This window comes from Balaenoptera acutorostrata, chromosome 15 (genome assembly GCF_949987535.1).
Source record: "Balaenoptera acutorostrata chromosome 15, mBalAcu1.1, whole genome shotgun sequence".
In the NCBI taxonomy this organism is placed as follows: domain Eukaryota; kingdom Metazoa; phylum Chordata; class Mammalia; order Artiodactyla; family Balaenopteridae; genus Balaenoptera; species Balaenoptera acutorostrata.
Window position 1 is genome coordinate 35,842,024 of NC_080078.1, and position 25,294 is coordinate 35,867,317.

The 25,294-nt window shown below is 47.7% G+C and overlaps 1 protein-coding gene across 5 annotated transcripts in view; it reads left to right on the forward strand.

The window, feature by feature from the left end:
- ANKS3 (ankyrin repeat and sterile alpha motif domain containing 3) overlaps positions 1-25,294 on the forward strand; it is a 30,886-nt gene that overhangs the window by 1,388 nt on the left and 4,204 nt on the right. For 3 of the 5 annotated variants that reach the window (XM_057528583.1, XM_007181519.2, XM_057528584.1), the window contains exons 2-10: positions 3,970-4,187; positions 6,377-6,575; positions 6,771-6,892; positions 8,091-8,172; positions 17,477-17,612; positions 21,374-21,532; positions 23,273-23,410; positions 23,922-24,031; positions 24,311-24,478. In XM_057528583.1, coding sequence (XP_057384566.1) covers positions 4,018-4,187; positions 6,377-6,575; positions 6,771-6,892; positions 8,091-8,172; positions 17,477-17,612; positions 21,374-21,532; positions 23,273-23,410; positions 23,922-24,031; positions 24,311-24,478 — 1,284 coding nt within the window. In that variant the 5' untranslated portion in view covers positions 3,970-4,017. Of the gene's footprint in view, positions 1-3,969; positions 4,188-6,376; positions 6,675-6,770; positions 6,893-8,090; positions 8,173-17,476; positions 17,613-21,373; positions 21,533-23,272; positions 23,411-23,921; positions 24,032-24,310; positions 24,479-25,294 lie in introns of those variants that run through there. The other 2 variants (XM_057528585.1, XM_057528586.1) reach the window with 2 other exon arrangements.

Below are 25,294 nucleotides of genomic sequence, written 5' to 3' on the forward strand. Positions count from 1 at the left end.
TGAAATAAATAGAAATCTGAAGATGCGATGTCTGGTGAATATGGTGGATGAATCAGAACTTCCTAGCCAAGCTGTAACAGTTTTTGCCTGGTCATCAGAGAAACGAATGGTCATGTGGTATCCTGATAGAAGATTATGCGTTTTCTGTTGACTGATTCTAGACGCTTTCGTAGAGTGCTGCTTTCAGTTGGTCTAATTGGGAGCAGAGCTTGTAGGAATAAATCGTTTGGTTTTCCAGAAGGAGCTCATAATAGAGGACTCCCTTCCAATCCCACCATATACACAACATCACCTTCTTTGGATGAAGACCGGCCTTTGGTGTGGTTGGCGGTGGTTCATTTCGCTTGCCCCACGATCTCTTCCGTTCCACATTATTGTACAGTGTCCACTTTTCATCGCCTGTCACAATTTTTTTTTTTTTTTTTTGTAAAAATATTTATTTTTGGCTGCATCAGGTCTTAGTTGCGGCATGTGGGATCTTTCATTGTGGCACGTGGGCTCTGTAGTTGCATCATGCGGGCTCTTTAGTTGTGGTGCATGGGCTTAGTTGCCCTGTGCGGCATGTGGGATCTTAGTTCCCCAACCAGGGATGGAACCTGCATCTCCGGCATTGGAAGGCAGATTCTCAACCACTGGACCACCAGGGAAGTCCCCACAATTTGTTTTAAAAATGGAACGTTTTAGTTATGTTTAAGTAGAGAATCACATGTGGAAATACAGTCAAGAAGATTTTTTTTGCTTAACTTATGTGGAACCCAAACATCAAAGCAATTAACATAACCAATCTGGTGCAAATGATTTTCAGTGCTTGATTTGGATACTTTGAGTATGTCGGCTATCTCCCACGTGGTATAACGTTGATCATTCTCAATTAATGTCTTGATTTGATCACCATCAACTTCAACTGGTCTACCTGACCTTGGAGCATCATCCAGTGAGAAATCTCCAGCACGAAACTTCTCAAACCACTTTTGACATGTTCGATCAGTCACAGCACCTTTTCCATACACTGCAGTGTTTTGGTTGTGTTTTTACCTTTTTTGAAATAATAAAGCATAATATGCTGAAAATGTTGCTTTTTTGTCTTCCATCTTCATTGTTAAAATGGCTACACAAAAATTCACCAATTTTGATAAGTTTTTTTTAAAATGCACGCTGATATGGCAGCTGTCACAATACAATCTAACAAAATTGTTTCAAATGAAGTTAAAGACAACTAAGCTCTACTAGAGCCATCTTATGGAAAAAAACCAAAGGAACATTTTGGCCAACCCAATAGCTTTATGGTCTCTTGGCATCCGAGTTCTCCCTCCATGGGCTCCTGGAGTGGGGGTCTGATTCTGATTGCTCCTCAGCGTGCTGGAGGGTGTCAGACAGGTGAGCCTCCAATAAAAGGAGAGAGAACATGGGTCCCACTCTGGAGGAGGCATTTGGAGTAGAAGAAACACACCCAAAAAAGGCTTGAGGGGTGTATTGAAAGGAGTGCTGAACTGACACTCAGCTTATTTGGATTCTTATCCAGGCTCTGTGGCCTGGACTGTTCAGCTTGGGGGTTCCCGCCTGAAAAGTGAGAGAGCTGGTTGCTCTCAGGCCCTGCCAGTGTGGACAGGTGGTTCCAGGAAGCAGGGCTTTGCTCTGAACTTTGTTACACATACTCTGGCCAAGGGCCGACGGATTCTTTGTCCCCCAAATTGGTGGCTTGTTTGTTGTTTGGCCATCTTGGCTGTATCTCATGCTTGGAAGCATTCATTAGTAGAGATTGACGTGCTAATGGCATCTGTGAACCGCTGTGGTACCTTTAGGCCATCTGAACTGGAAGTGGTTTTCTTTGTTTTCTCCTTCTCTTCCTTTTCTACACTTTGGTCTTTGTTCTTTCCCACCCAGGGTAGAACAGGAGACAGTTGTCACTCCTGGACCAAGGGTTCTACTAGGAAGCTGATGACTTGGGCTTGATGGGTTAGGATTCCTAGAATGAAGGGCTCTTCATCCTGCTGTTGTCCCATCTTGGGGAAAGTGTCACCCCACAAATTAACCAGTCTATCCCATTCCCCCTCGTCTCTCCCACATTCAATGGATGCATAGGTAGATTCCTAGTCAGTTAACACTGGTCACACCCTGGTTTCTGTATTGGAGCTTTCTTTCCATTTGTTTCAAAATTTGTTTTTAAAATTTATATACAGTAAATTTACTCATTTTGGTGTTCAGGTTTATGAGTTTTGATAAATGTATAGAGTCATATGTCCATCAATCAAGATACAGAACAGGTCCATGATCCCCAAATTCCCTCTTGCAGTCCCTTTGTGGGCCCCCCACCTCTAACCCTTATAACCAGTGATCTATCCTCCTTTAGTCTTATCCTTTATTTAAAAAATTTTTTTTTAAACACATGCACTTGTATTGTTTATTTATTTATTTATTTTGACCATGCCACATGGCATGCGGGATCTTAGTTCCCCGACCAGGGATCGAACCTGCGACCCCTGCATTGGAAGCACGGAGTCCTAACCTCTGGACCGCCAGGGAAGTCCCCCCTTTAGTTTTATCTTTCCTAGAAAGTCCTGTAAATGGAATCATACAGTAGGCAGCGTTTTGAGTCTGGCTTACACTTGGCATGATGCGTTTGAGATTCGTTCATGTGTTGTGTGTATCACCTGTTTATTCCTTCTGCTTGTGGCTGAGTAGTGTTCCATTGTGTGGACGTGCCACTGTTTGTCCATTCTGCCATGTGTTTTTAACTGCAGTCCTTGGAAATATCATGTCCCCATTAAAGAGTAAGGAACTAGGGGTTGGAGATGCTAAGTAGCAGAGCTAAATTTTGATCTAATTCCAAGTCCAGGACTCTTTTTTTTTTTTAATTAATTAATTAATTAATTTATTTATTTTTGGCTGTGTTGGGTCTTCGTTTCTGTGCAAGGGCTTTCTCCAGTTGCGGCGAGCGGGGGCCACTCTTCATCGCAGTGCGCGGGCCTCTCATTGTCGCGGCCTCTCCCGTTGCGGAGCACAGGCTCCAGATGCGCAGGCTCAGTAGTTGTGGCTCACGGGCCTAGCCGCTCTGCGGCACGTGGGACCTTCCCGGACCAGGGCACGAACCCGTGTCCCCTGCATTGGCAGGCGGATTCCTAAGCACTGCGCCACCAGGGAAGCCCCAGGACTCTTTATTTTTTTTAATTTTATGTATTTATTTTTGGCTGCGTTGGGTCTTCCCTGCTGCATGCAGGCCCCTCCTAGTTGCGGCGAGCGGGGGCCACTCCCCGCCGCAGTGTACGGGCCTCCCACCGTGGCGGAGCCTCCCGCTCCCGCTGCAGAGCACGGCCTCCAGGCACGTGGGCCTCAGCAGCTGTGGCACGCAGGCCCAGCAGCTGTGGCCCACAGGCTCAGTTGCTCTGTGGCATGCGGGATCCTCCCAGACCAGGGATCGAACCTGTGTCCCCCGCGTTGGCAGGTGGACTCTCAACCACTGCGCCACCAGGAAGCCGCAGGGTTCTTTTTCACCACATCTGAGAGCTGATTTGGTCCACTGACCTAATTACCATTTCTCTGCTTCCCATCCAAGAGGTTGTCAGGCTCCTTGAGTTGCCTTTCTAGAATGTGGGGCCTGGGGGTCGATAAAGGAAAATATATGCCACAGTTTATGACACATGTGCTCCTCTTTTTCTGCCTAGTGACAAGCTCACCAGTACTAGCATGATGGAGCTGCCCGAACCATACAATTTTTTTTCTTTTTGGCTGCACTGCAGGGCTTGCGGGATCTTAGATCCCTGACCAGGGATCGAATCTGGGCCCCCTGCATTGGGAGCGCGGAAACTTAACCGCTGGACCACCAGGGAATTACCACATACGATATTTATTGAAAGGAAGTTGTCTGGTCAGTCCCAGGAGTTGGGTACATTGGGCAACAGTCTGTCAGGGCAGTGACATAGCTGCCTGCTGTGGGCAGGAGTGTGACCATGCCGTTTTCACTCCGTGTAGCTACCAGGAAGGAAAGACCTAACGACCCCAGTGCCTCCCTCCACAGCGATGTCGGAGCTCAGCGATGAAGCCAGCGAGCCGGAGCTGCTGAGCCGCAGCTTGTCCATGTGGCACGGGCTGGGTGCGCAGGTCAGCCGGGAGGAGCTGGCTGTCCCCTTGGATCTTCACACAGCTGCCTCCATTGGCCAGTATGAAGTGGTGAAGGAATGTGTGCAGCGGTAAGAGATCTTGGGAAATGTTCCTTCCTCTTGGATTTTTGAGCTCCATGGTTCAGCTCTCAGGTGGAGCCATCAGGAAGCTAGCGGGGGCCTTGCCCACAGCTGTAGACATTTAATCCTTGGGTAGATCAACTGCTGCTTCTCTTGGGCTGTTGTCTGTGATGATTTATGCTGGACGCCGATAAGGAAAGCAGTTTTGATTCCGAGGAAGAAAAAGGCAGCTTAAACTTTTTTCATAGGCTTAGAAATTGTTCATTTCAGGCTTACTTTAACCAGAGTAATTTTATGGTTTTCACTAATTGCAGAAATGCTCAAACAAAACAAAAATAAAGATTGAAAGCAACGCCCTATGGCCTTCTTTCCCCAGAAGCTTCATTTTAATCCCTCCTGCCACCCTCTCCCCTTTAGCTTCTGCCATAGAGGAGGAGGTGGGGTTATCCCCACCTGGAGGATTGCACCTTACTCACTGCCCACATGCCGTTTTCACTGATCTTACATGCATATTAGGTCCCCCTAAACAGCACTGCTTCTTAGCGCCTTCTTGTTTGAAGTACGGTTTGATACTCAGTGTAATTTTTGGAAAGGGATCCATCTTCTCATCTCTTCCCACTTTGTCTGCCACACTTTGTGCTCACCGTTATCATCTCATTGATAACTTAGAGAAGCAACCTATGTCCATACCTACCTGGGCCTTTTCCAGTTCCAGTTTGGGGAGTTAAAGCAGAGCCTCGTGGAAGCCCCGTTTCTGGCTCCCAGGTCGTAGCCATCACTTATGAGCATCTGGCCAGTTGGTACTCCTGTACCGGCTGGGTGTGCAGGCAGCACATCCCCCGACAGGGTCACCACGACCCCACCTATAGTTCTGCTCCTTTAACATTCACAGGCTTTTAAGCCTTCAGGTGTGCTGTTAAAATGCACAGTCCCGAACGGCTCTAGGAAGTGTTTGTGTTCTGATTGGGGTTGTGACACCTGCTGAGACCGAGGCTGGTGCACAGTAAACACACACTGGGGACCCGAGGGGGATTTGGAGGGGTCAGAAGGGAGGATTCGGCTGAAGGGGGTTGCCAGAACCCCTGGGCCGCTCTGCTAAGGGGTGGGGGTGGGGGGCGCCTCCCTGTCCATGTGGGCGGGCATGTGGTGAGAATGGGCTGGTCTCCAGGCGGCTCTCCCAGCCAGTGGCTACCCCTGCATTCCTGGGATCAGGACCTGGGAAGTGGCTGCCTGGGTCCAAGGCCAGGGTCAGTAGAACGTGCTGGTGAATGGAAACTAATTGTCTGGTGTAGCTTAGTGTGTGTACCTAGGAGAGGCACGAACTGCATGGGTCGATTGTCACTTGGTACCTCCACTGGAGGCAAGGATTGTGGAGGAGGAAAGACTGGGGCGTGAAACAGGCAGGATGCTCCTGGAAGTGGGTCTTACTTCCATCCCCTGACCCCAAACTCTGGGTTGGGAAGCCTGCATTGTTTTTCCTGTAGGAAACACTTTTCCAGAATTGTAATGGAAATCAGTGAGAAAGACAGGATTCTTTGGTCACGGATTTTTCCAAGAATGTTTCTGTAGGGTAGGACAACAAAGGAGAAATCGTCCACTGTCTGAGTCCCCTCCTCTTTCCTCTCCCCTTGGTGCTGGACTAGCGGACTGGTCTGTTGGCGGGAGGTAGTCAAGGCTGCAGGTCGGGGTTTCTTGGCCTCGGCACTGCTGACAGCCTGGGCCGGCTCATTCTGTGTTGTGAGGGGCGTCCTGTGCACTGTAAGATGTTGGGCAGCGTCCCTGGCCTCCACCCACCGGATGCCAGTAGCTTTTCCCTCCCCAGGTGTGACAACCAAAAATGTCTCCAGACTTTGCCAACTGTCCCCTGGGGGCAGAATCTCCCGTGGTTGAGAACCGTCTATGTAGCTGGTGGTAGCAAAAAAGAGAATTGCTGGCCTTAGGGTAGGAGGAGCGTGCAGATGAGAACGAAAAATCAGAGGAGGGAGGCAAACTTGAGGAAGTTTGCAAAGGCAGTTGTCCGGCAAGTGTAGTCACTCCCCCCCCCTCCCCCGCCAGTGACATCCAGGGTGGCATGTGACTGCTTCCTGTCAGCATGTCAGCACTTCCTGCTCTTTCTCTTGGCCTGGCCTGGCCACCGGCTTTGGTAAACCCCACCTATGAGATGGCTGGCGTGTCTAGCATGTCTTGCGTTTGTTTAGGAGAGAGTTAGATTTGAATAAGAAGAATGGTGGTGGCTGGACCCCGCTGATGTATGCCTCCTACATTGGACACGATACCATCGTGCACCTGCTGCTCGAGGCGGGGGTGAGTGTGAATGTGCCGACCCCGGAAGGGCAGACTCCGCTGATGCTGGCTTCCAGCTGTGGCAACGAGAGCATCGCCTATTTCCTCCTCCAGGTGAGCTACGAGGGCCTCAGGCCAGAAACCTGAGGGGCCCCCGACCGCTCTGCAGAGACGTGAACCACTGCAGGCCCCTGTGTGCGTGCGTGTGCTCGGGTAATCACTTCGATTCTTTCAGCGTGATGGCTTGGAGGGCGCCCACCCTGTGCAGAGGAGACGCGGCCTTAACGAGCATTCTGTGTTCTCTTGAAGCAAGGTGCTGAGCTAGAAATGAAGGACATTCAAGGCTGGACTGCCCTCTTCCACTGCACCAGTGCTGGGCACCAGCAGATGGTCAAGTTCCTTTTGGACAGTGGAGCGAACGCCAATGTGAGGTGATTACGAGGTCTTAAGTGGCCGCAGGAGGGGGGTGGTCATGTCTGACTCTGAGGAGGGCAACTGACAAGGCAGCTAGAGGCTGGAGTGCAGGCAGCCCCTGCCTTGGTTTGACAGGCTCAAGACAAAGGGACAGAGGGGACAGTCCCGCCTAGGCGTGGAGGCATGGGGATCGTCCTAGCTTTCTCATGCATCTGTCAGGTGGCATTGTGTGCAGCATTTTAAGTTCTCTGTGCCTTATTTCCTTTATCTGAAAACAGGATGGCAATGCCCATGTCATAGAACTGTTAGAAGAACTACATGTTCTGTCATATAACAGGGGCCTAACATAGTGCGTGGCACTGAATTGACATGCATTAAATGCTAAATCCCTATAGCTTTCTTGCCTTCTGTATATATCAGGTGAGGTGATACTTTGAAAACAGTCATAAGTTTTAAATATAAGCTGGAAGTAGGGTTGTTTTCTAAAGCATGTCTCCATGATAATCCTCTTCAACCCAGCATTCACCTGACACTGCACACCCTGGCTGGTGTCAGCCGTTTTAACACACTGTAGGTTTACAGGCCACTAAGAAAGAAAAAACATGCTTCTAATTAAAATGCATTTCGTTTATTGACATTCTGACTTCAGCGATGCATGTGAAAACCATGTGTCTTCGAACGGATGAAAACCAGTGGTTAGCTTGCTTCCTGTCTTCTAGCCCAGGTGAACCAGTGAGGACCTGGGTGGGGGGCACTCGGAAGAGGGCGCTGAGTTAACCGTAAGCAAGCATTAGGTGTAGTGAGGGCAGGAGATCGTTAGTCCTGGAGCTCCTGGAAGGGTTCCTGGAGGATGTTGATCTCAAAATGTAGGATATCTGGATAGGTGGAGAGGAGGTGCTAGCTGTCTGTGAGCAGTGAAGGGCGACAGCTGCTTTTTGCTGTGATTAAGTGGAGATTCAGGCCATAGCAGGGGGAAACAGCTAAGGAGGAGTGAAGATGGGAGACAGATTGTCTTAGGAACAAAAGACTAGACCTGGGGTAGAAACCACGGGACTGATATGTTGATACTCACTTTCTCATCTCTCCCCGTTCAGGGAGCCCTCTGGGCCTGGGGATGGGTGGCTTTGCGTCGCTGAGGTTTTGTCTGCAACAGGCACGCTTCCGCCCCTGAGAGCTTCCTCTGCTCACCATCTGACTGCAGTCTCCATCTTGCAGGGATCCCGTATATGGATTCACTCCTCTGATGGAAGCGGCTGCCGCTGGCCATGAAATAATTGTGCAGTATTTTCTGAATCATGTAAGTGACCCTGTTGATTAGCTTATAATTTAGTCACAGCAAGTGAGGCATCATATCACTGAAGAATAAACTATAACAGAACTTTATCCTACACAGAAATAACTGCTCTTCATCCGTTTATTCAACACATTTTCATTGAGTATCTGTTGATGCCAAGTGCTGAGTGGTGCTTAGGCATTAGGGGTACAGTGGTGAGCAACTATAGACACCTATTCCTGTAATAATTTTAAAAATACTATTATTTGAAAAGTATGGGAAAAATTTTAAAACAGTAAATAGCACTCATCGTCCTATCACTTAAAAAAATTTATATAGAATAAGGAGGCAAATATCTTCCTTCCTTTTCCACCCACCCCCTGTTCCCCCACAAGATGCCCAGTTGGTTGATAAAGAGACCCTGGATTTTCCTCTGCTGAGAAAGTATGTCTGTAGACACCTGCAAACACATACATGGCTTTTTGTTTTGAACAAAGTGGGATTCTACTGTGTATTTGATCTGCAGCTTCTAAAAAATAATATGCCATAGACATCTTACCCTTATATGGTATTCCATGCAGTATCCATGCCATAGTTAGTTCAGTCAGTTCCTTAATAGTAGAAATTTAGGTTTCTAACAGTTTGCAATTATAAGCAGTGCTCCAGGGAATATCTTGGCACACACAGCTTTAGCATGCATGCAGTTATTTCTATATGCTGTATTTCTACAAGAGGGATTGCTGGTGCTCACATTTTGAACTTAATAGGTCCTAATAAAAAGGCAATTAGGGCTTCCCTGGTGGTGCAGTGGTTAATAAGAATGCGCCTGCCAATGCAGGGGACACCGGTTTGAGCCCTGGTCTGGGAAGGTCCCACATGCCACAGAGCAACTAAGCCCATGCACCACAACTACTGAGCCTATGCTCTAGAGCCCGCGAAGCCGCAACTACTGAGTGTGCTTGCCACAACTGCTGAAACCCACGTGCTTAGAGCCCGTGCTCCGCAACAAAAGAAGCCACCGCGGTGAGAAGCACGCGCACCACAATGAAGAGTAGCCCCCGCTCTTTGCAACTAGAGAAAGTCCACGCGCAGCAACGAAGACCCCAAGCAGCCAAAAATAAATAAATTAATTAATTTAAGAAAAAAAAACAGGGCAGTTAAATTAAAAGACAATGAAAAAATGGGCAAAGGATCTGAAAAGATACATCTCCAAAGAAGATACACAAATGGCCAATAAGCACATGGAAAAATGCTTGACATCATTAGTCATCAGGGAAAATGGCAAATCAAAACAACCAGGAAAATAATAATATAATAAAAAAAGACAATAACAAGAGGTGGTAATGACGTGGAGAAATTGGAACCCTCATACACTGCTGTAAATGAAAAATGATGCAGCCTCTTTGGAAAACATTCTGGTAGTTCCTCAAACAGTTAAGCATAGAGTTACCATATGACCCAGCACTTGGATATATACCACTCCTAGGTATATACCCAAGAGAACTGAAAACAGGTCCAGGCAGAATCCTGTACATAAATGTCCATAACAGTATTGTTTGTAATAGCCAAACGGTGAAAAGAACCCAAATGTCCATAAGCGGATAAATAAAATTATTACATGCATACAATGGAATATTAATTGGCCATAAGAAGGAGTGAAGTACTTCCCTGTGCTACAACCTGGATGGACTTTGAAAATATGCTAGGTGAGAGAAGCCAGATACAAAGGCTGAATATTGTATGATTCCTTTTGTATGAAATGTTCAGAATAAGCGTATCTGTGGAAACCAGTAGATTAGTGGTTGCCTAGGGCTGGGGGGAGGTACAGGATTTCTTTTCAGGGTGATGAAGACGTTCTGAAATTGTGGTGGTGGTTGTCCACCATTGAAGTGTAAACTGTATGTGGATGAATTGCATGGTAGAAGAATTATATCTTAATAAAGTTGTTTAAAAAGTTCAACGGGGGAAATATTTAGTAAGTTCTAACAAATTCCCACTAAAAAGGATGTCTCTTTTGTCCTTTCCACCAGTAATACATGACGATGCCCATTTTCTCACATCCTCACCAGCCCTAGATGTTACCATCGTAAAGTTTTGCCAGTTTGATAGGAGAAAAGTGGCATCTCGTTTTGGTTTGTACTTACTAGTGAGATTGAACATTTTAAAACCTATTTATTGACGATTTGTATTTCTTTTATGAATTGTCTTATTTATTTATTTATTTATGGCTGTGTTGGGTCTTAGTTGCGGCACGTGGGCTTCTCTCTAGTTGTGGCGCATGGGCTCCAGAGTGCACGGGCTCAGTAGTTGTGGTGTGAGGGCTCTCCAGTTGTGGCGCACGGGCTCAGTAGTTGTGGCTCACAGGCTTAGTAGTTACGGCACGTGGGCTTAGTTGCCCCGTGGCATGTGGGATCTTAGTTCCCTGACCAGGGAGTGAACCTGCGTCCCCTGCTTTGGCAGGTGGATTCTTAACCACTGCGCCACCAGGGAAATCCTGTTTGTTTTTTTTTAAACTTGTCTATCCTGGATTGTTCTATATCAGTAGATATAAAGCTCTCTTGGGCTTCCCTGGTGGCGCAGTGGTTGAGAATCTGCCTGCTAATGCAGGGGACACGGGTTCGAGCCCTGGTCTGGGAAGATCCCACATGCCACGGAGCAGCTGGGCCCGTGAGCCACAACTACTGAGCCTGCGCTTCTGGAGCCTGTGCCCCGCAACGGGAGGGGCCGCGATGGTGAAAGGCCCGCGCACCGCGATGAAGAGCGGTCCCCGCACCGCGATGAAGAGTGGCCCCCACTTGCCGTAACCAGAGAAAGCCCTCGCACGAACCGAAGACCCAACACAGCCAAAAATAAATAAATAAATAAATAAAGTAGCTATAAAAAAATTAAAAAAAAAAAAAAAGCTCTCTTGTCTCTTTTTTTTTTTTTTTAAGATTTTTTTTTTTTAAGATTTTTTTTTTTTTTAAAGAAATTCACGTTCTTATATTTATTTATTTATTTATTTATGACTGTGTTGAGTCTTCGTTTCTGTGCGAGGGCTTTCTCTAGTTGCGGCAAGTGGGGACCACTCTTCATTGCGGTGCGCGAGCCTCTCACCATCACGGCCTCTCTTGTTGCGGAGCACAGGCTCCAGACGCGCAGGCTCAGTAATTGTGGCTCACGGGCCCAGTTGCTCCGCGGCATGTGGGATCCTCCCAGACCAGGGCTCGAACCCGTGTCCCCTGCATTGGCAGGCAGACTCTCAACCACTGCGCCACCAGGGAAGCCCTCTCTTGTCTCTTGTATGGCAGCATAGCACTCCCTTGTAGGGATGAATCAGTTTCTCTAACAGTGGTCTGCAGATAGAATCAAGTTGTATTTGCCTTCATGCACAGTGCTGTGTGGGATATCTGCACACATACTTCTCCACACACTTGTGCGACCACATTTGTACAGTTCGGTACTAAAGGTAGAAGTTTTGGATGTAGCCTAAGTACAGCCATAATGTGGATGTTGCCAAATTGCTATCCAAAGACCAAGTTGTACCAACTTGAACGCTGTCCACAGCAGTAAGCATTATGACTCTTAAATTATGAAGTACTTTAAACATTCAAAATAGTACAGAAGATAATATTAATACAACTAATCCACATGAATCCAGAGGTAACCACTATCCAGATGTTGGTCTGTACCCTTCCTGTCCCTGACTTTATACTCTCATCACATGCTGTGTGTCCTTAAGCAGCATGTAGACTTGTTTTATATATTTTAAAGATTTATGTAAATAATATATTTATTTATATGTTATATATTTATATAATGACTGTGTCATTTAACACAGTGTGGTACATGTAGACGGGGTTCACTCATTTTATCACCTCTGTATTTATTGAATGTATGAATACGGTATATTTTCCATTCCTTTGTCAGTGGACCCCTAAGTCATGTCCACCTTGCTATTCCCATCAGTGCTGCAGTTAGCATTTTCTACCTGTCCTCTTGAGCATATGTGAAGGGATTTCTATAGGAGATCAGGATGTGTTCTTCAAAGCAGAATTTTGGGTGTGTAGGCTGGGTGCATATTCACTAGAGAGTGTACCTTGCTCTCCCCCGTAGGTGTCCCAGTTTGCACACTTCCGACAGCGTTTCATAGCTTGCATCTCCTGTCCCCTCAAAACCCTTGGTACCTGCTATCAGCTGAGTGGTCTCCTGTTGATTTTTGCCTTTCCCTGATTTCTCGTGAGGTTGAGCATCTTTTCATATATCTATTTGCCATCTGCGCTTCCTTTTCTGAACATAATTATTCTTTGAAGGTAATTCCACTCACATGAACTAGGCCTCCTTAAGACGTAGCAAAGGGACAGGCGTCGATGCAGGGCAGGGAGCCCTGGCTGTGAAAAGCATAACTTCTGCCTCTGAGCTTAGAGCCTGATCTTAAATAAGGTAGAACTGGAGACCATAAGGGACAGTTACTGTTAAAATTTTTTAAAAGGAAAACGTATTAGAGAATCAGACTTTTGATCATTTACGTACCGTGCAGATTACACCCTCACTTGGTGCCTTTACTCTCCGGCTGGGTCTGAGATTGTATGTGGGTGACTCGTATGTAGGGAAAACAAATTGTATTGGATTTATTTTGGAAAATTTTCTAAATTTTAAACTTTGAAACAATTTCAGACTTAAAGAAATGTTATAAAATAGTACAGAGAATTTGCATACCTTCACTGAATTCCCCAAATGTTAACATTTCACTTCATTTTCTTTATCAGTCTCTATATACCTATTATCTTTCTTGGAACCATTTGAAAGTAAGTTGCTGACATAATGCCCTTTTCCTCCTAAATACTTTTTTTTTTTTTTTTTTTAAAGAAACCATTTTCTTTTTTTCTTTTTCTTTATTTGTTGGCTGCATTGGGTCTTCGTTGCTGCGCACGGATTTTCTCTAGTTGTGGCAAGCGGGGCTTCTCATTGTGGTGGCATCTCTTGTTGCGGAGCATGGGCTCTAGGCGCCCCGGCTTCAGTAGTTGTGGCATGCGGGCTCAGTAGTTGTGGCTCGCATGCTCTAGAGCGCAGGCTCAGTAGTTGTGGCACACGGGCTTAGCTGCTCCACGGCATGTGGGATCTTCCCGGGACCAGGGATCTAACCCATGTCCCCTGCATGGGCAGGCGGATTCTTAACCACTTTGCCACGAGGGAAGTCCCCCTCCTAAATACTTTAGTATGTTTTTCTTAAAACAAGAATTTTCTCTTTCATTATCACGTACAGTTATCAAACTCAGGAAATCAACAGTGAACCTCCCCAATGCACTAATCAGGAGTGGAAGGGGCTGGTCAGTTCTGGTGGTTGCTTTTTGGCTGATGGGCCGGGTCATTCCTTTGCTAGGGAGGCCGTCTGGCTGTCCCTGTGTGGATGCTCCTCATTGGCTGCAGATTTCCTCCTGCTCAGTCATGGGTGAGCCCACCCAGTCCCCTGACCTGCCCCCTTAGCCAGGCTCCACACTTGGAGGCCGGGCACCCCGTGCTCTTTGCCAGGGGAGGAAGGGGCTGCAGCCACTTCCCTCGTACCCCATGTCCCTCCTTCCAGTAGGACCATGTAGGGTGGGCTGGGCCTCTCCTAGGAGGGAGCTGAGGGTGCTATGGCCTCCTCATGGGGAGTAACCCCCCCCATCACGCTGGTTCACGGCCTCTCAGCTTTGTGATCCCACCTTCCTGTCAGTTAAATGAACTCATTTTCCTGTCAGTTAAAATGAACTTCTATCATGTTCTTCTCTAGTTACATATTATGTACATTATAAAATAGAAAAACAAAAAAATTTAAAGGATAAATAAATTGATGGAAATTCTAATATTTTCTTCCCTCACCTTTGGAGCCTTCTTGTTGTCAGTTCTGTTTTCTTCCTCACTAAGGAATAGTGTTACTACTCTTTTTTCCCTTTAGTATAATCTGAAGTTGAAGTCTTCCAGGCTTAAAAATAGGTATTAGTTAAAATCCTTCAGGGACTTCCCTGGCGGTCCAGTGGTTAAGACTCTGTGCTTCCAATGCAGGGGGTGCGGGTTCGATCCCTGGTCGAGGAACTAAGAAGATCCCACATGCCCCGTGGCGCAGCCAAAAAAAAGAAAAAATCCTTCAGTAAAGATGGTATTGTTGGGCTTCCCTGGTGGCGCAGTGGTTGAGAATCTGCCTGCCAATGCAGGGGACACGGGTTCGAGCCCTGATCTGGGAAGATCCCACATGCTGCAGAGCGGCTGGGCCCGTGAGCCACAGTTACTGAGCCTGCGCGTCTGGAGCCTGTGCTCCACAACAAGAGAGGCCGCGATAGTGAGAGGCCCGCGCACCGCGATGAAGAGTGGCCCCCGCTTGCCACAACTAGAGAAAGCCCTCGCACAGAAACGAAGACCTAACACAGCCATAAATAAATAAATAAATAAATAAATAAAAAATACCATGTCCTTAGGGAGACCTCTTAAAAAAAAAAAAAAGAATGGTTAATTACACAGAAATAGATAAGTGAATTTGGACAAAATCGCTTTATTTGTTTAAAAAAAAAAAAAGATGGTATTGTTTTTCTGGTTGAAACCTTTGGGTCCTTCTATCAAACTGAAACTAAAAATTATCTTTTTTTCAGCTTTATTGAGATATAATTGATATACATCACTGTTTAAGGTGTACAGCATAATTATTTGACCTCTGTATATCACGAAATGCTTACCACAATAAGTTTAGTTTATATCCATAATCTCCTATAGATACAAATATCTATATACATATGTCTCCTTGTGATGATAACTCTTTTGGATTTACTCTCTTAACTTTCCTATATAACACATAGCAGTGTTAACCGTGGTCATCATGTTGTACATTACATCCCTAGTTTCTACTTACAACTGGAAGTTTGTGCCTTTTTAAAAATTTTCATTGAGATGTAGTTGATGTACAATATTATATGTTACAGGTATACAACATAGTGATTCACAATTTTTTAAGGTTATACTGCATTTAGGGACTTCCCTGGCAGTCCAGTAGTTAGGACTCCGTCCTTCCACTGCCAGGGGCCCCGCTTCAATCCCTGGTCAGAGAACTAAGATCCCTCAAGCTGCGAGGTATAGCCAAAAAAACCCAAAAAGTTATATCCATTTATAGTTATAAAATATTGGTTACATTCCCTGTTTGTACAATATATCCTTGTAGCTTATTTATTTTTACATAATAGTTTATACCTCTTAATCCGCTACCCCTATTTTGCCCCTCTCCCCAGGATGTTGTGCCTTTTGGCCACCTTCATCCAATTTTCCCTCCTGCCATCCCCCTAGAAATGATCTTTTAAGGCTGAAGGTTTCATTGCTGATTTCTAACCAGAGCTCTGGAAAGTTGGGGATTATAGAAAGTAAAGCTCAATTAGGCTCTTGTACAAATGCGTTTTTTTTCCTAGCAGTGGGAAGTGTGATAATCACCTTCTGTACTGGGCTCAACCAAGACTGTCAGTTGATCATAGTTTTCTAAAGTAGGGGAAAAAAAGTACATATGTAAATATTTATTATACAAGCGATATATACTTGCTATAAAAGAATTAGAAAGTATATTTAAGCAAACAGAAAGCAAAAATCACTCATAATCCCATCACCCAGAGATAGCACACATTAACACATTGTTGAGTGTCCTAGTTTTTTTTTTTCCGCACCATGCAGCTTATGGGATCTTAGTTCCCCGACCAGGGATCGAATCCAGGTCTACGGCACTGAAAGCCCAAGTCTTAACCACTGGACTGCGAGGGAATTCCCAAGTATCCTAGTTTTTTATGGATAAATATTTTAAGTCAAAGTGGAATTCCATTATACAGGATGTTTTGTAATGTGCTTTTTTTCTCTTAACGATGTCTTGTGCACACCTGCCCAGGTTTCTACGTACACTTGGCCCCGTCATGTAAGTGGGTGGGTGGTGTTCCATTTTATGTGTTCTCACTTATTTCACTAATCCCCTAGTGAACTAGTTCTTTTCAGTTCTCACTATGCTAAATGCTTCAGGGAAGATCCTAAATGTTAGTGTATATCCTTCATTATTTCCTGAGGTTAAATTTCCAGAAGTGGAATTTCTGGGTCGGAGGGCGTGCACACTTTTCAGGTTTCAACTGTCTCTTGCTGACTTGCCCTCCAGAGCATGGGCTCGTAGTCCCACCATCAACTACGAGGCTGCATGGTTGAAGCTTTCAAAATGGAAAGCTTATTGGGCTTTTCCAGTTTCAAAAGTAAACGTGCTCATAGTAGTAAATTTAGAAAATATAGAAGATTAGGAAGATGTGAAAATCCCCATTATCTTATTGCTTAAAAATAATACTAACAGTTTGGGCATATTTCCTTCCAGTATTACTTTCTATATACTTTTTTGTTTTGTCGCAGTTGTATATATACAGTTTTGTATCGTGGTCCTTTTTAAATCTTGGTTATAATTTTGTTATTTGTAAATACCAGCACTTATGGCAGTAATATAGCTGACTCTCCACCCCCCTGAGCATTTAAGTTGTCTCCGGGTTTTTGTTATTGCAGATATGTGGTGTGGAAGTGGAACTGTTGTGCTGAAGACGATAAGTACTTTTTAGGGCTTTGGGTAAAAGTTACCAAATTCTGTTTCAGAAGGGTGGTGCTCCCAATCTGATTATGGTTTTTAAAGGCTGGCCCTCCAGTGAATCTGTTGTCTCCAGTTTTCTCTGTTTGAAGAGAGGTGCAGCGAGTGGGACACATGCTCCCCATTTAGTGTGTGTCTGCAGCTTCAGAGACAGCCGGGCGCCCCACACTCTTGTCACTAAGAAGCGCCTTCCCAGGGCTGCCCTGGTGGTGCAGTGGTTAAGAATCTGCCTGCCAATTCAGGGGAGACGGGTTCGAGCCCTGGTCCAGGAAGATCCCACATGCTGTGGAGCAACTAAGCCCGTGCACCACAACTACTGAGCCGGCACTCTAGAGCCCGCGAGCCACAACTACTGAGCCCATGTGCCACAACTACTGAAGCCTGTGCACCTAGAGCCCATGCTCCACAACAAGAGAAGCCACCTTAATGAGAGGCCTGCACACTGCAACGAAGAGTAGCCCCTGCTCGCTGCAACTAAAAAGAAAGCCTGTGCAGCAACGAAGACCCAACGCAGCCATAGATAGATAGATAGATAGATAGATAGATTAGATAGATAGATAGATAGATAGATAGATAGATAGATAGATTGCCTTCCCCACTTTCTCGCAGGGATGTGGGCTTGTCAGGAAGATGCCAGCGCCCTCCCTCTCCTCCAGGGTCTGCAGCCCCGAAGCCAGGCTGCTTTGTGGGCGAGGTTCCTAACTCTTCTTCTTTCACAAACTTTCACAGGGAGTCAAAGTGGACACGAGAGACCACAGTGGAGCCACAGCCCGGATGCTGGCCAAGCAGTATGGACACATGAAGATTGTGGGGCTGATAGACGCTCACTCACCTTCTCTGCCCAAGAGCCTCTACCGGAGCCCAGGTACCTGCATCTGCGGCCAGGCCTCTGCTGGCGTCCCTTCCTCCCCTTTGGCTCCTGGAGCCTCGCCGGGACCCGGGCTGAGGGGAGAGGGTGTAGAATGTAGGGCGGGACTGCCAGGCTGAGGATGGGCAGGACAGGGAGGAGGAGGGCAGCTCACAGAGGGGATCACTCTGGTTTTTGTTTCTTGACTTTGCTTGTGCTGTTTGTTGCCATGCAGATGTTTTAATTTTATGTAGTCAAATTCATCGTTTATTGCCTCTGGGTTTTAAGTCACAGAAAATCTTGCCCTATGCCCTGGTTGTACAACAAATTGCCCATGTTTTTCTCTAGTATGTGTATGGTTTCATTTCTCCATGTAGATCTCTGATCCATTCACAATGTATTTTCACGGATGGTTTTTTCCAAACAGCTGCCCCGTTGTTCTAGTATCATGTGTTTAGAAGTCCATTTTTGACCTAGTGATCTTTACCATATATTCTGAATTTCTGTTTGCATTCAGGTCTGTTTCTGGACTGCCTGTTCTGTTCCACTGGACTCTGCACACACAGACCCACCCTGTGTAAATGACAGAGGCTTTCTCTGACATGTGTTGCCACCTGGTGGGGCCGGCCCTCCTCATAGCTTTCCTTCTCCAGTGTTTCCTGGCACTTGCTTTTCTGTGTGAACTTGAGCATCAGCTTGTCTAGCTGCTTAAAAACAGCGTGCTGATATTTTTGTGACTGTGGCAAATGTACAAATGAACTGCTTCTCTGTGTTGTTGAGTCGCCCTAAGACCAAGGGACGTCCTTTTGTTCAAGTGTACTTTCGTGTCTTGCAAGAGGGTTTTAAATTTTTCCTCAAATACATTTTGCATATAACTGAAGTTTATTCCTGAGGGTCTGATTTTCGTCATTGCTGCTGTAAACGCATTATCCCTCTTAATGCTGCCATCATAGCCTTGAACGGCTTGTTGTCTGTGCAGAGGAAGGCGACTGCTGTCTGTCCACAGTTCTACCGCCTGCTGCCTTATTGAGTTCTTTCATTGTCTGAATTCGTTTTATTTATCTGTTCTCTAGGGTTTTCCAGGTACACTGCCATAAAACCTGCAAATAGAGACAGATTTACTACTTTTTTCCTGATTTTTGTACTTCAGATTTCTTTGCTTTCATCGCACTCACTAATCCCTCCAGTTCCCCGTTGAATGAGATGAGGTAGTGAGCATTCACTTTGGTCCTGATCTTAGCAGAAGTGCCACGTTAAGTATGATGCTGGCTTGGGACTTCCCTGGCAGTCCAGTGGTTAAGACTCCACACTTCTACTGCAGGGGGCGCAGGTTCAATCCCTGTTTGGGGAACTAAGATCCCGTGTGCTGTGTGGTGCGGCCAAAAAATAAAAAATATAAATGAAAATAAATAAAGAATAAAAAATAAATGTTTTTTTAAAAAAAGTAAGATGTTGGCTTGCAGAGTAAGGTCTGCATATATGTTATCATGTTAAGAAAGTATTTGTCGGGCTTCCCTGGTGGCGCAGTGGTTGAGAATCTGCCTGCTAATGCAGGGGACACGGGTTCGAGCCCTGGTCTGGGAAGATCCCACATGCCACGGAGCAGCTGGGCCCGTGAGCCACAACTACTGAGCCTGCGCGTCTGGAGCCTGTGCCCCGCAACGGGAGGGGCCGCGATAGTGAAAGGCCCGCGCACCGCGATGAAGAGCGGTCCCCGCACCGCGATGAAGAGTGGCCCCCACTTGCCGTAACCAGAGAAAGCCCTCGCACGAACCGAAGACCCAACACAGCCAAAAATAAATAAATAAATAAATAAAGTAGCTATAAAAAAATAATAATAAATATGGGATACCATGGATCCTTTAAAAAAAAAAAAAAAAAAAAAAAGAAAGTATTTGTCATTTCCTGTATTCTTGAATGTTTTTATAGGGTAAGTGCTGAATTTTGTCAAAGGTGTTTTCAACATCTATGGAGATGATTGTGAATTTTCTCCTTACACCTATTAACACAGTATATTATGTTAATGAATTTCTTAATAATGAACCAACTTTACATTCTTGGCATAAATCCCACTTGGTGTACTCTTTTCTTAATGTGGTTCTAGATTCTGTTTGCTAATGTTTATTAATTTTGTATGGATATTCATAAGTGATGTTGGTCTGTGAATTTCTTTTGTCTATCTTTATCAGTTATAGGTCTCAATATTATACTTCATTAAAAGAACTGGAAAGTTTCCCTTCCTTTCTGTGCTCTAGAACAATTTATGTAGCATTGGTCCCATGTGGTCTTTTTTTTTTTTTTTTTTGGTGGTGCATCGGGCCTTAGTTGTAGCACGTGGGATCTGTCATTGCAACACACGGGCTTCTCTCTAGTTGTGGTGCGTGGGCTCCAGGGCGCGTAGGCTCTGTAGTTTGCAGCACACAAGTGCGGGCTCAGTAGTTGAGGCGCATGGGCTTAGCTGCCCCGCAGCACGTGGGATCTTAGTTCCCCGACCAGGGATCAAACCCCCATCCCCTGTGTTGGAAGGCGGATTCTTTACCACTGGACCACCAGGGAAGTCCCCCATGTGGTCTTTGAAGGATTCTCCTGTGAAACCATCTGGGCCTGGTCTTTACCCACGTCTCTCTTCTGTGTGGTGTGTTTCCTAGACCCACTAGTCTCTCTGCAGAGAATGGGGTGAGTGCTGAGTCTCTGCTGGAGCGGGTGCTCGCCTCCTCCCGGGCATCAGGGATGCTGGCGTCTGTGGGGCTCCCTGCCACCTGGGCCATGTTGGGGTGTGGGGTTCGTGTGGTTCTGTCTGTTCTGCCAGCTGTATGGGATCAAGGGGCCACGTCAGGAGGCTCAGACTCGTGGAGCCACCTTTTCCTTGGTTCCCCTGCCTGAACATTTATTTTTTATGACTCCTTCAGCTTCTGCTTGGATAGACCCCAGTCTCCTCCTGGCGGCATGGATCCTGGAGTGTGAGGGAGGGGTCCACTCGGCGTCACTGGCCTGGGCTTGGAAACCGGGCCAGTGACTCTCTTGCTCTCGGGCAGTGGCTGGGCTGAGCCTTCAGTTCACGTCTGAGTGAGCCGCTCCCTTCCTGGCCTCAGGACTGCTTTGTAACAGACACCAGCACACAGGGGATACAGTGGTAATGAGGGGCTTCTCTGCATGTCTCCACCCCAGTTCACCAACTCCAAAGTGAGATCTTACCCAATGGGTACCTTCTACAAATAAACCCCTGAATTTTGTCTTCTAGGTGTAATGAAATATGGAAAACAATGAAAAGCTATAAAATGACAGCTGTGGGCACACTGAGCTCTTCAGCTCAGACGGGTCGTAAAACAGCACACAGAGCTGTCATGTGGCACTTGTTTCCTAAGAGATTGTTCAGGTTGAGAATATAAAATGGTTTAAGAAGTTGTGACTGCCGTTGCCATATGTTTATGAAGAGATGGATCTTACTTGTCACCTCAGCTTAGAACAGAATGTATTTCTGACTGTTAACATACTTACATGTTGTAAAAAATTCTGGAAACTCAGCGAGAGGGATGAGTTGGATCCGCTCACCATACTTAGCAATTTTACTCCCCCCCCGCCCCATGTCCCTGTGGCCCATCTGAGCAGTGGACCCGCCCATTGTGGCATTTCTTACAGTTGACATCCTGGGAACACTTTTCTTAATTTAGGAAAAGGAAAAAAGCAATTACAATGATCTTTATTTCAGTTCATTATGAGGATTAGTAAATTAGTCCATCACTGAACATACTGTCTAAATTTTGGTGTTTGACCCACAGAAAAATACGAAGATCTGAGCTCTTCAGATGAATCCTGCCCCATCCCTCAGAGACAGAGGCCCTGTCGGAAGAAGGGCCTCAGCATCCACGAGGGGCCGCGAGCCTTGGCCAGGCTCACAGCTATTGGACTCGGAGGCAGGATGCAGCAGCCTTGCTATGGTGAGTGCCCCACGATCCCGGTGGCTTCGACACCGTAGTCTAGGATTCTGTCTGAGAGAACGAGTGACTCTCAGGCTCCTGGCGGGGGCGCCGCCTGGGCTGCCGGGTGGGAGCAGCGGCTCAAGGACTCAAGAGTCCATCACAGGGATGGAGACACGCCAGTCAGTGGCTCGCTCTTGGGTTTCGGTTCGTCCTTTGAGTTTCCTTTCTGTTGGTTAAAACTACAAATAGAACATTCTCTCCTGTAGGAGAGATATAGCTGAGCTCGGATCATTCCTCACGTGGGTGGGTCAGCCCAGCAGGGAGGACGTGACCGTTGAGTCCCCTTCCTGTCTCTGCCACATCTCCTGGGGAGGACTCTGCCCTCACGCTCTTTTCTCAGGGTGTGGATTTGAGAACTGCCTACCAGACACCTGGTGGGCCAGAACCCTAGACCCTGAGTTTCCAGATGGCCTGAGTTTTTGTCAGACCGTCAGCTCCTGAGTGTTGAGTGCAATGCTCTTGGGGAGCACAGGCGCTGAGTTCTTGGGGCGAATTGGGCTTGACGCTGTCTCTTGTGCTGGCCTGACTGAGTGACCAGACTCCAGTGTGGGTCTCGCCCATCAGTGGCAAGGCCGCTGGTCTAGCGAGAAGCCCTCAGAACCCCCTCCCAGCCAGGAGACCATGTGAGGACTTGATTCCCTTCTCAGACCCTTGGAAGGGGTCCTGGCGCTGGCTGGTAACCAGGCCTGCCTCCTCCCATGTCCGGGGGGCTGACTGGTGAGCCGGTGCTGCGGGCGAGGACACAGGCGTCTGGTCTGGCAGCTGGGAGCTCGGGGCTCTGGGATGAGTGGCAGAGTCTGTTCCTTTGGAGGAGCCCAGGCCACCTGTCCCGCCTGAGCTGTGGCCGGGGCATAGGGAGGAGTGTTCACCAGCCTCTCAGCTCCGGCCTTTCAGGAGATTGTTTTTCTTCTTACACTGTGTGAAAGTTTAATTTTCTGTAAGTGCATATATGCTCTTTGCCAAAAGTTAAAAATTTTTGAATGATAAATAGCATGTGCTGATGTAAAAAATCTCTAACTTCAGAAAGGTATAAAGAAGAAAATAAGTTACCTGTGGTCCCACCAGCCAGGCTCTTTCATGCAAATACACGTACTTTCTGTGGGGCAGAGGCAGGGGCAAAGGCGGAATTAAACACTCTGGTTTGTGTTCTGCCTCTTCTCCTTGTTTTCTCGCAGGTAGACATTCAGAGGTCATATAATTCATTGTCACTGCCATTAATGTTTAGCTGGGGCCTCTTACCTTCCTGTTCAGCTGGATCTTCTTGACTGGGGTTGACTGGCCCCTGTGCTGGAAAGTCACAGGGGCCATGCAGGCCTGTGTGTGTATGAGAGTAGATGTTTCCAGCTGCGAGAACACCTTGTAGTATAGTTTTCCTTTGGCTCAGGAATCTGTAAATACAGCTTACCGTCTCCTACTTTGTCCTCTTGGCAAAGCAACAGCGTGGCGTGATAGGCTGCCACTGCCAGGCCTGGCTCCACGTGCACCCGCTGCTGGGCACAAGCTGGTCACTAACCCCTTGGAGCCTGTTTCCTCACATGCAGACGGCATGGCTCTGTCCAGGTTACCGTGGCGAGTAGAGAATGCTGTCCTGGGGCTCCCCTCGCCGAGACCCCTCTGAGGAGGTGGTTGCGTGTGGAAGGAAGAACTCGTCCTTCCTTATGCATGCGTGAGGATTTATGTGCCCCATTCTGTCCACAGAGCAGGTGCCTCCACGGGGCTATGTCACCTTCAACAGCAGCGATGAGAACCCCCTGGAAGAGGGGGGCCTCTGCTACAGGGACGTCACCTCCCCTATCAATGAGCGGGACGTGGAGAGCAGCAGCGGCAGCAGCCGGGGTACGCACCCCCCCGCCACCAGTCTGGCTGGGCCGTGGCCCTGTGACGGGTCCATCTGGCAGAGGACAGGGTGAAGGTTAGAGAAGGTTCTGGCTCTTGTGAGGAGAGTCATAATCTGGCGTGGGGACAGGTGAGGAGACTTCTCGCCCAGGGTCTCTCTGAGCAGGATCTGGGAGTCAGTCCAGACAGACAGGCTTAGCCTCTTGACTGGTAAGTCCTTAGGAAATGTCTTCGTATGTTATGTGCATCGTCCATTCCACAGCTGTTTACCGAGTGTCCTGTGTGCCAAGCACTGGCTAGATGCTTGCATTTATCGGTGAACAGAGCAGACAAACCCTGCCGAGCCTAGAAAGGAAGGGCCTGGCCCGGCAGTCGGCGTGAAGCAGAAGCAAACAGTGAACGATTGGAGGGGCCGGGGAGCGCTGTGGCTGAAGCCGCTCGGGGACAGGGCTCTGGGGAGTCGCCACGGGCGAGGCCTGTGGTCAGGCGTCCTCGTCTTCGCCATTGTCAGAAGAGCACGCCTTCTGTGCCCGCCTTGGGGCCGCGCGGAGCAGCAGCAGCAGTGAGGGCCTGGCCCGGGCCCCGGAACTCAGCAGCGAGGCCTCCCTGGAGAGCAACGAGGTGACCCTCGCCCCCCCCCCCGCCCCCTGCCCCCGGCGTCGCGGGGGCTGCCTAGCCGTTCACTTTAGGGGAGCATGTCCATGCAGGGCCGTGCGGGCCGTCCCCGGGGAGGCCTCTGGCAGGCGGGGCAGTTTCGGGAAGTTTCAGGCCTTCCCAACCGTGAGGGGAGCGTGCAGATGAAGCCGCATACACTGGCGGTGGGGCTGGGAGCAGAGCCTGGATGCAGCACGTCAGCTGCCGGCCCCGCAGTTGCTTTAAACACCACACCTCTCACCACAGGATTCGGATCATGCGCGGAAAAGCTCGGTTCGCAAACAAACTAAAAGCTACGTGAAGACCAAGAATCGTTACAGCAGCAGCGACAGCCAGTGGCCTCCTGGCACCGGGACTTCCTGTGCCCCAGGATTGATCCCCCAGACTGCCAGGTCCCCCTACTCAGGACCCCAGGTAAGACCGTGGGGCTTCTCGTGATTTGTGAGGCATTTATTTGTACTTCCCATGGGGCCGGCACTGTCGAGAGAAAAGAGTGGGATGATTTTCTCCACACGACCTAGAAAGCTGCTCGGGCTGAGAGGATTCCTAATGGTGAGAGGAGCCAGTTGCCGGGCCTCTGTTCATCCCTTTCCATGGAGGGATCCGTCTCTCCCCCTGGTTTCCATGCTCAGCTCAGCCTCCCTGAGCCTGGGGAGGAGAAACACAGGACCAGCATCACAGAGCTGCTTTCAGGTGACAGTGACAAGCTGCATGGGAAGCAGAGTCAAAGTGGCACTTAGTCGGGACTTAATGAGAACTTAATTGCTGCCTTTCTCATCGTGGCTGCTCTGACTGAGCAGTTTGTCCAGGATTACAGGTGCAGCAGCAGCGCCACTGCCTAGTGTGTTCTCCCACCCTCTGTGGGCATAAGTGGTACGAAGGTGGAAGAGAAGTCAGTATTTGCCATTTATTAAAGTCACAGCTCTGCTCTTCACTAAAAGCCTGTAATTTTGCTGGTTTCTCCTCGCAGCCCCTTTGGGGAGCTCTCTCCAGCGCCTGTGTTCCCAGGCTCGGTGAGCAGCTGACCTCTCGATACCTTAAACACATGCCGATCGTAGCCTTTAAATCAGCTTCTTTAAATATGTTCCAAGATTTGGTGTATGTGCTTGGCAGAGGAGCCGGTGGGGCGAAGCTACCTGCTTCTGGGTCGGGGTTTCCTATGTAGCAGAGCAGCTCCGTCACTGCCACCTCCTGAAAGTCAGCCCTTGACACAGGGTTTGTAAAACAGAA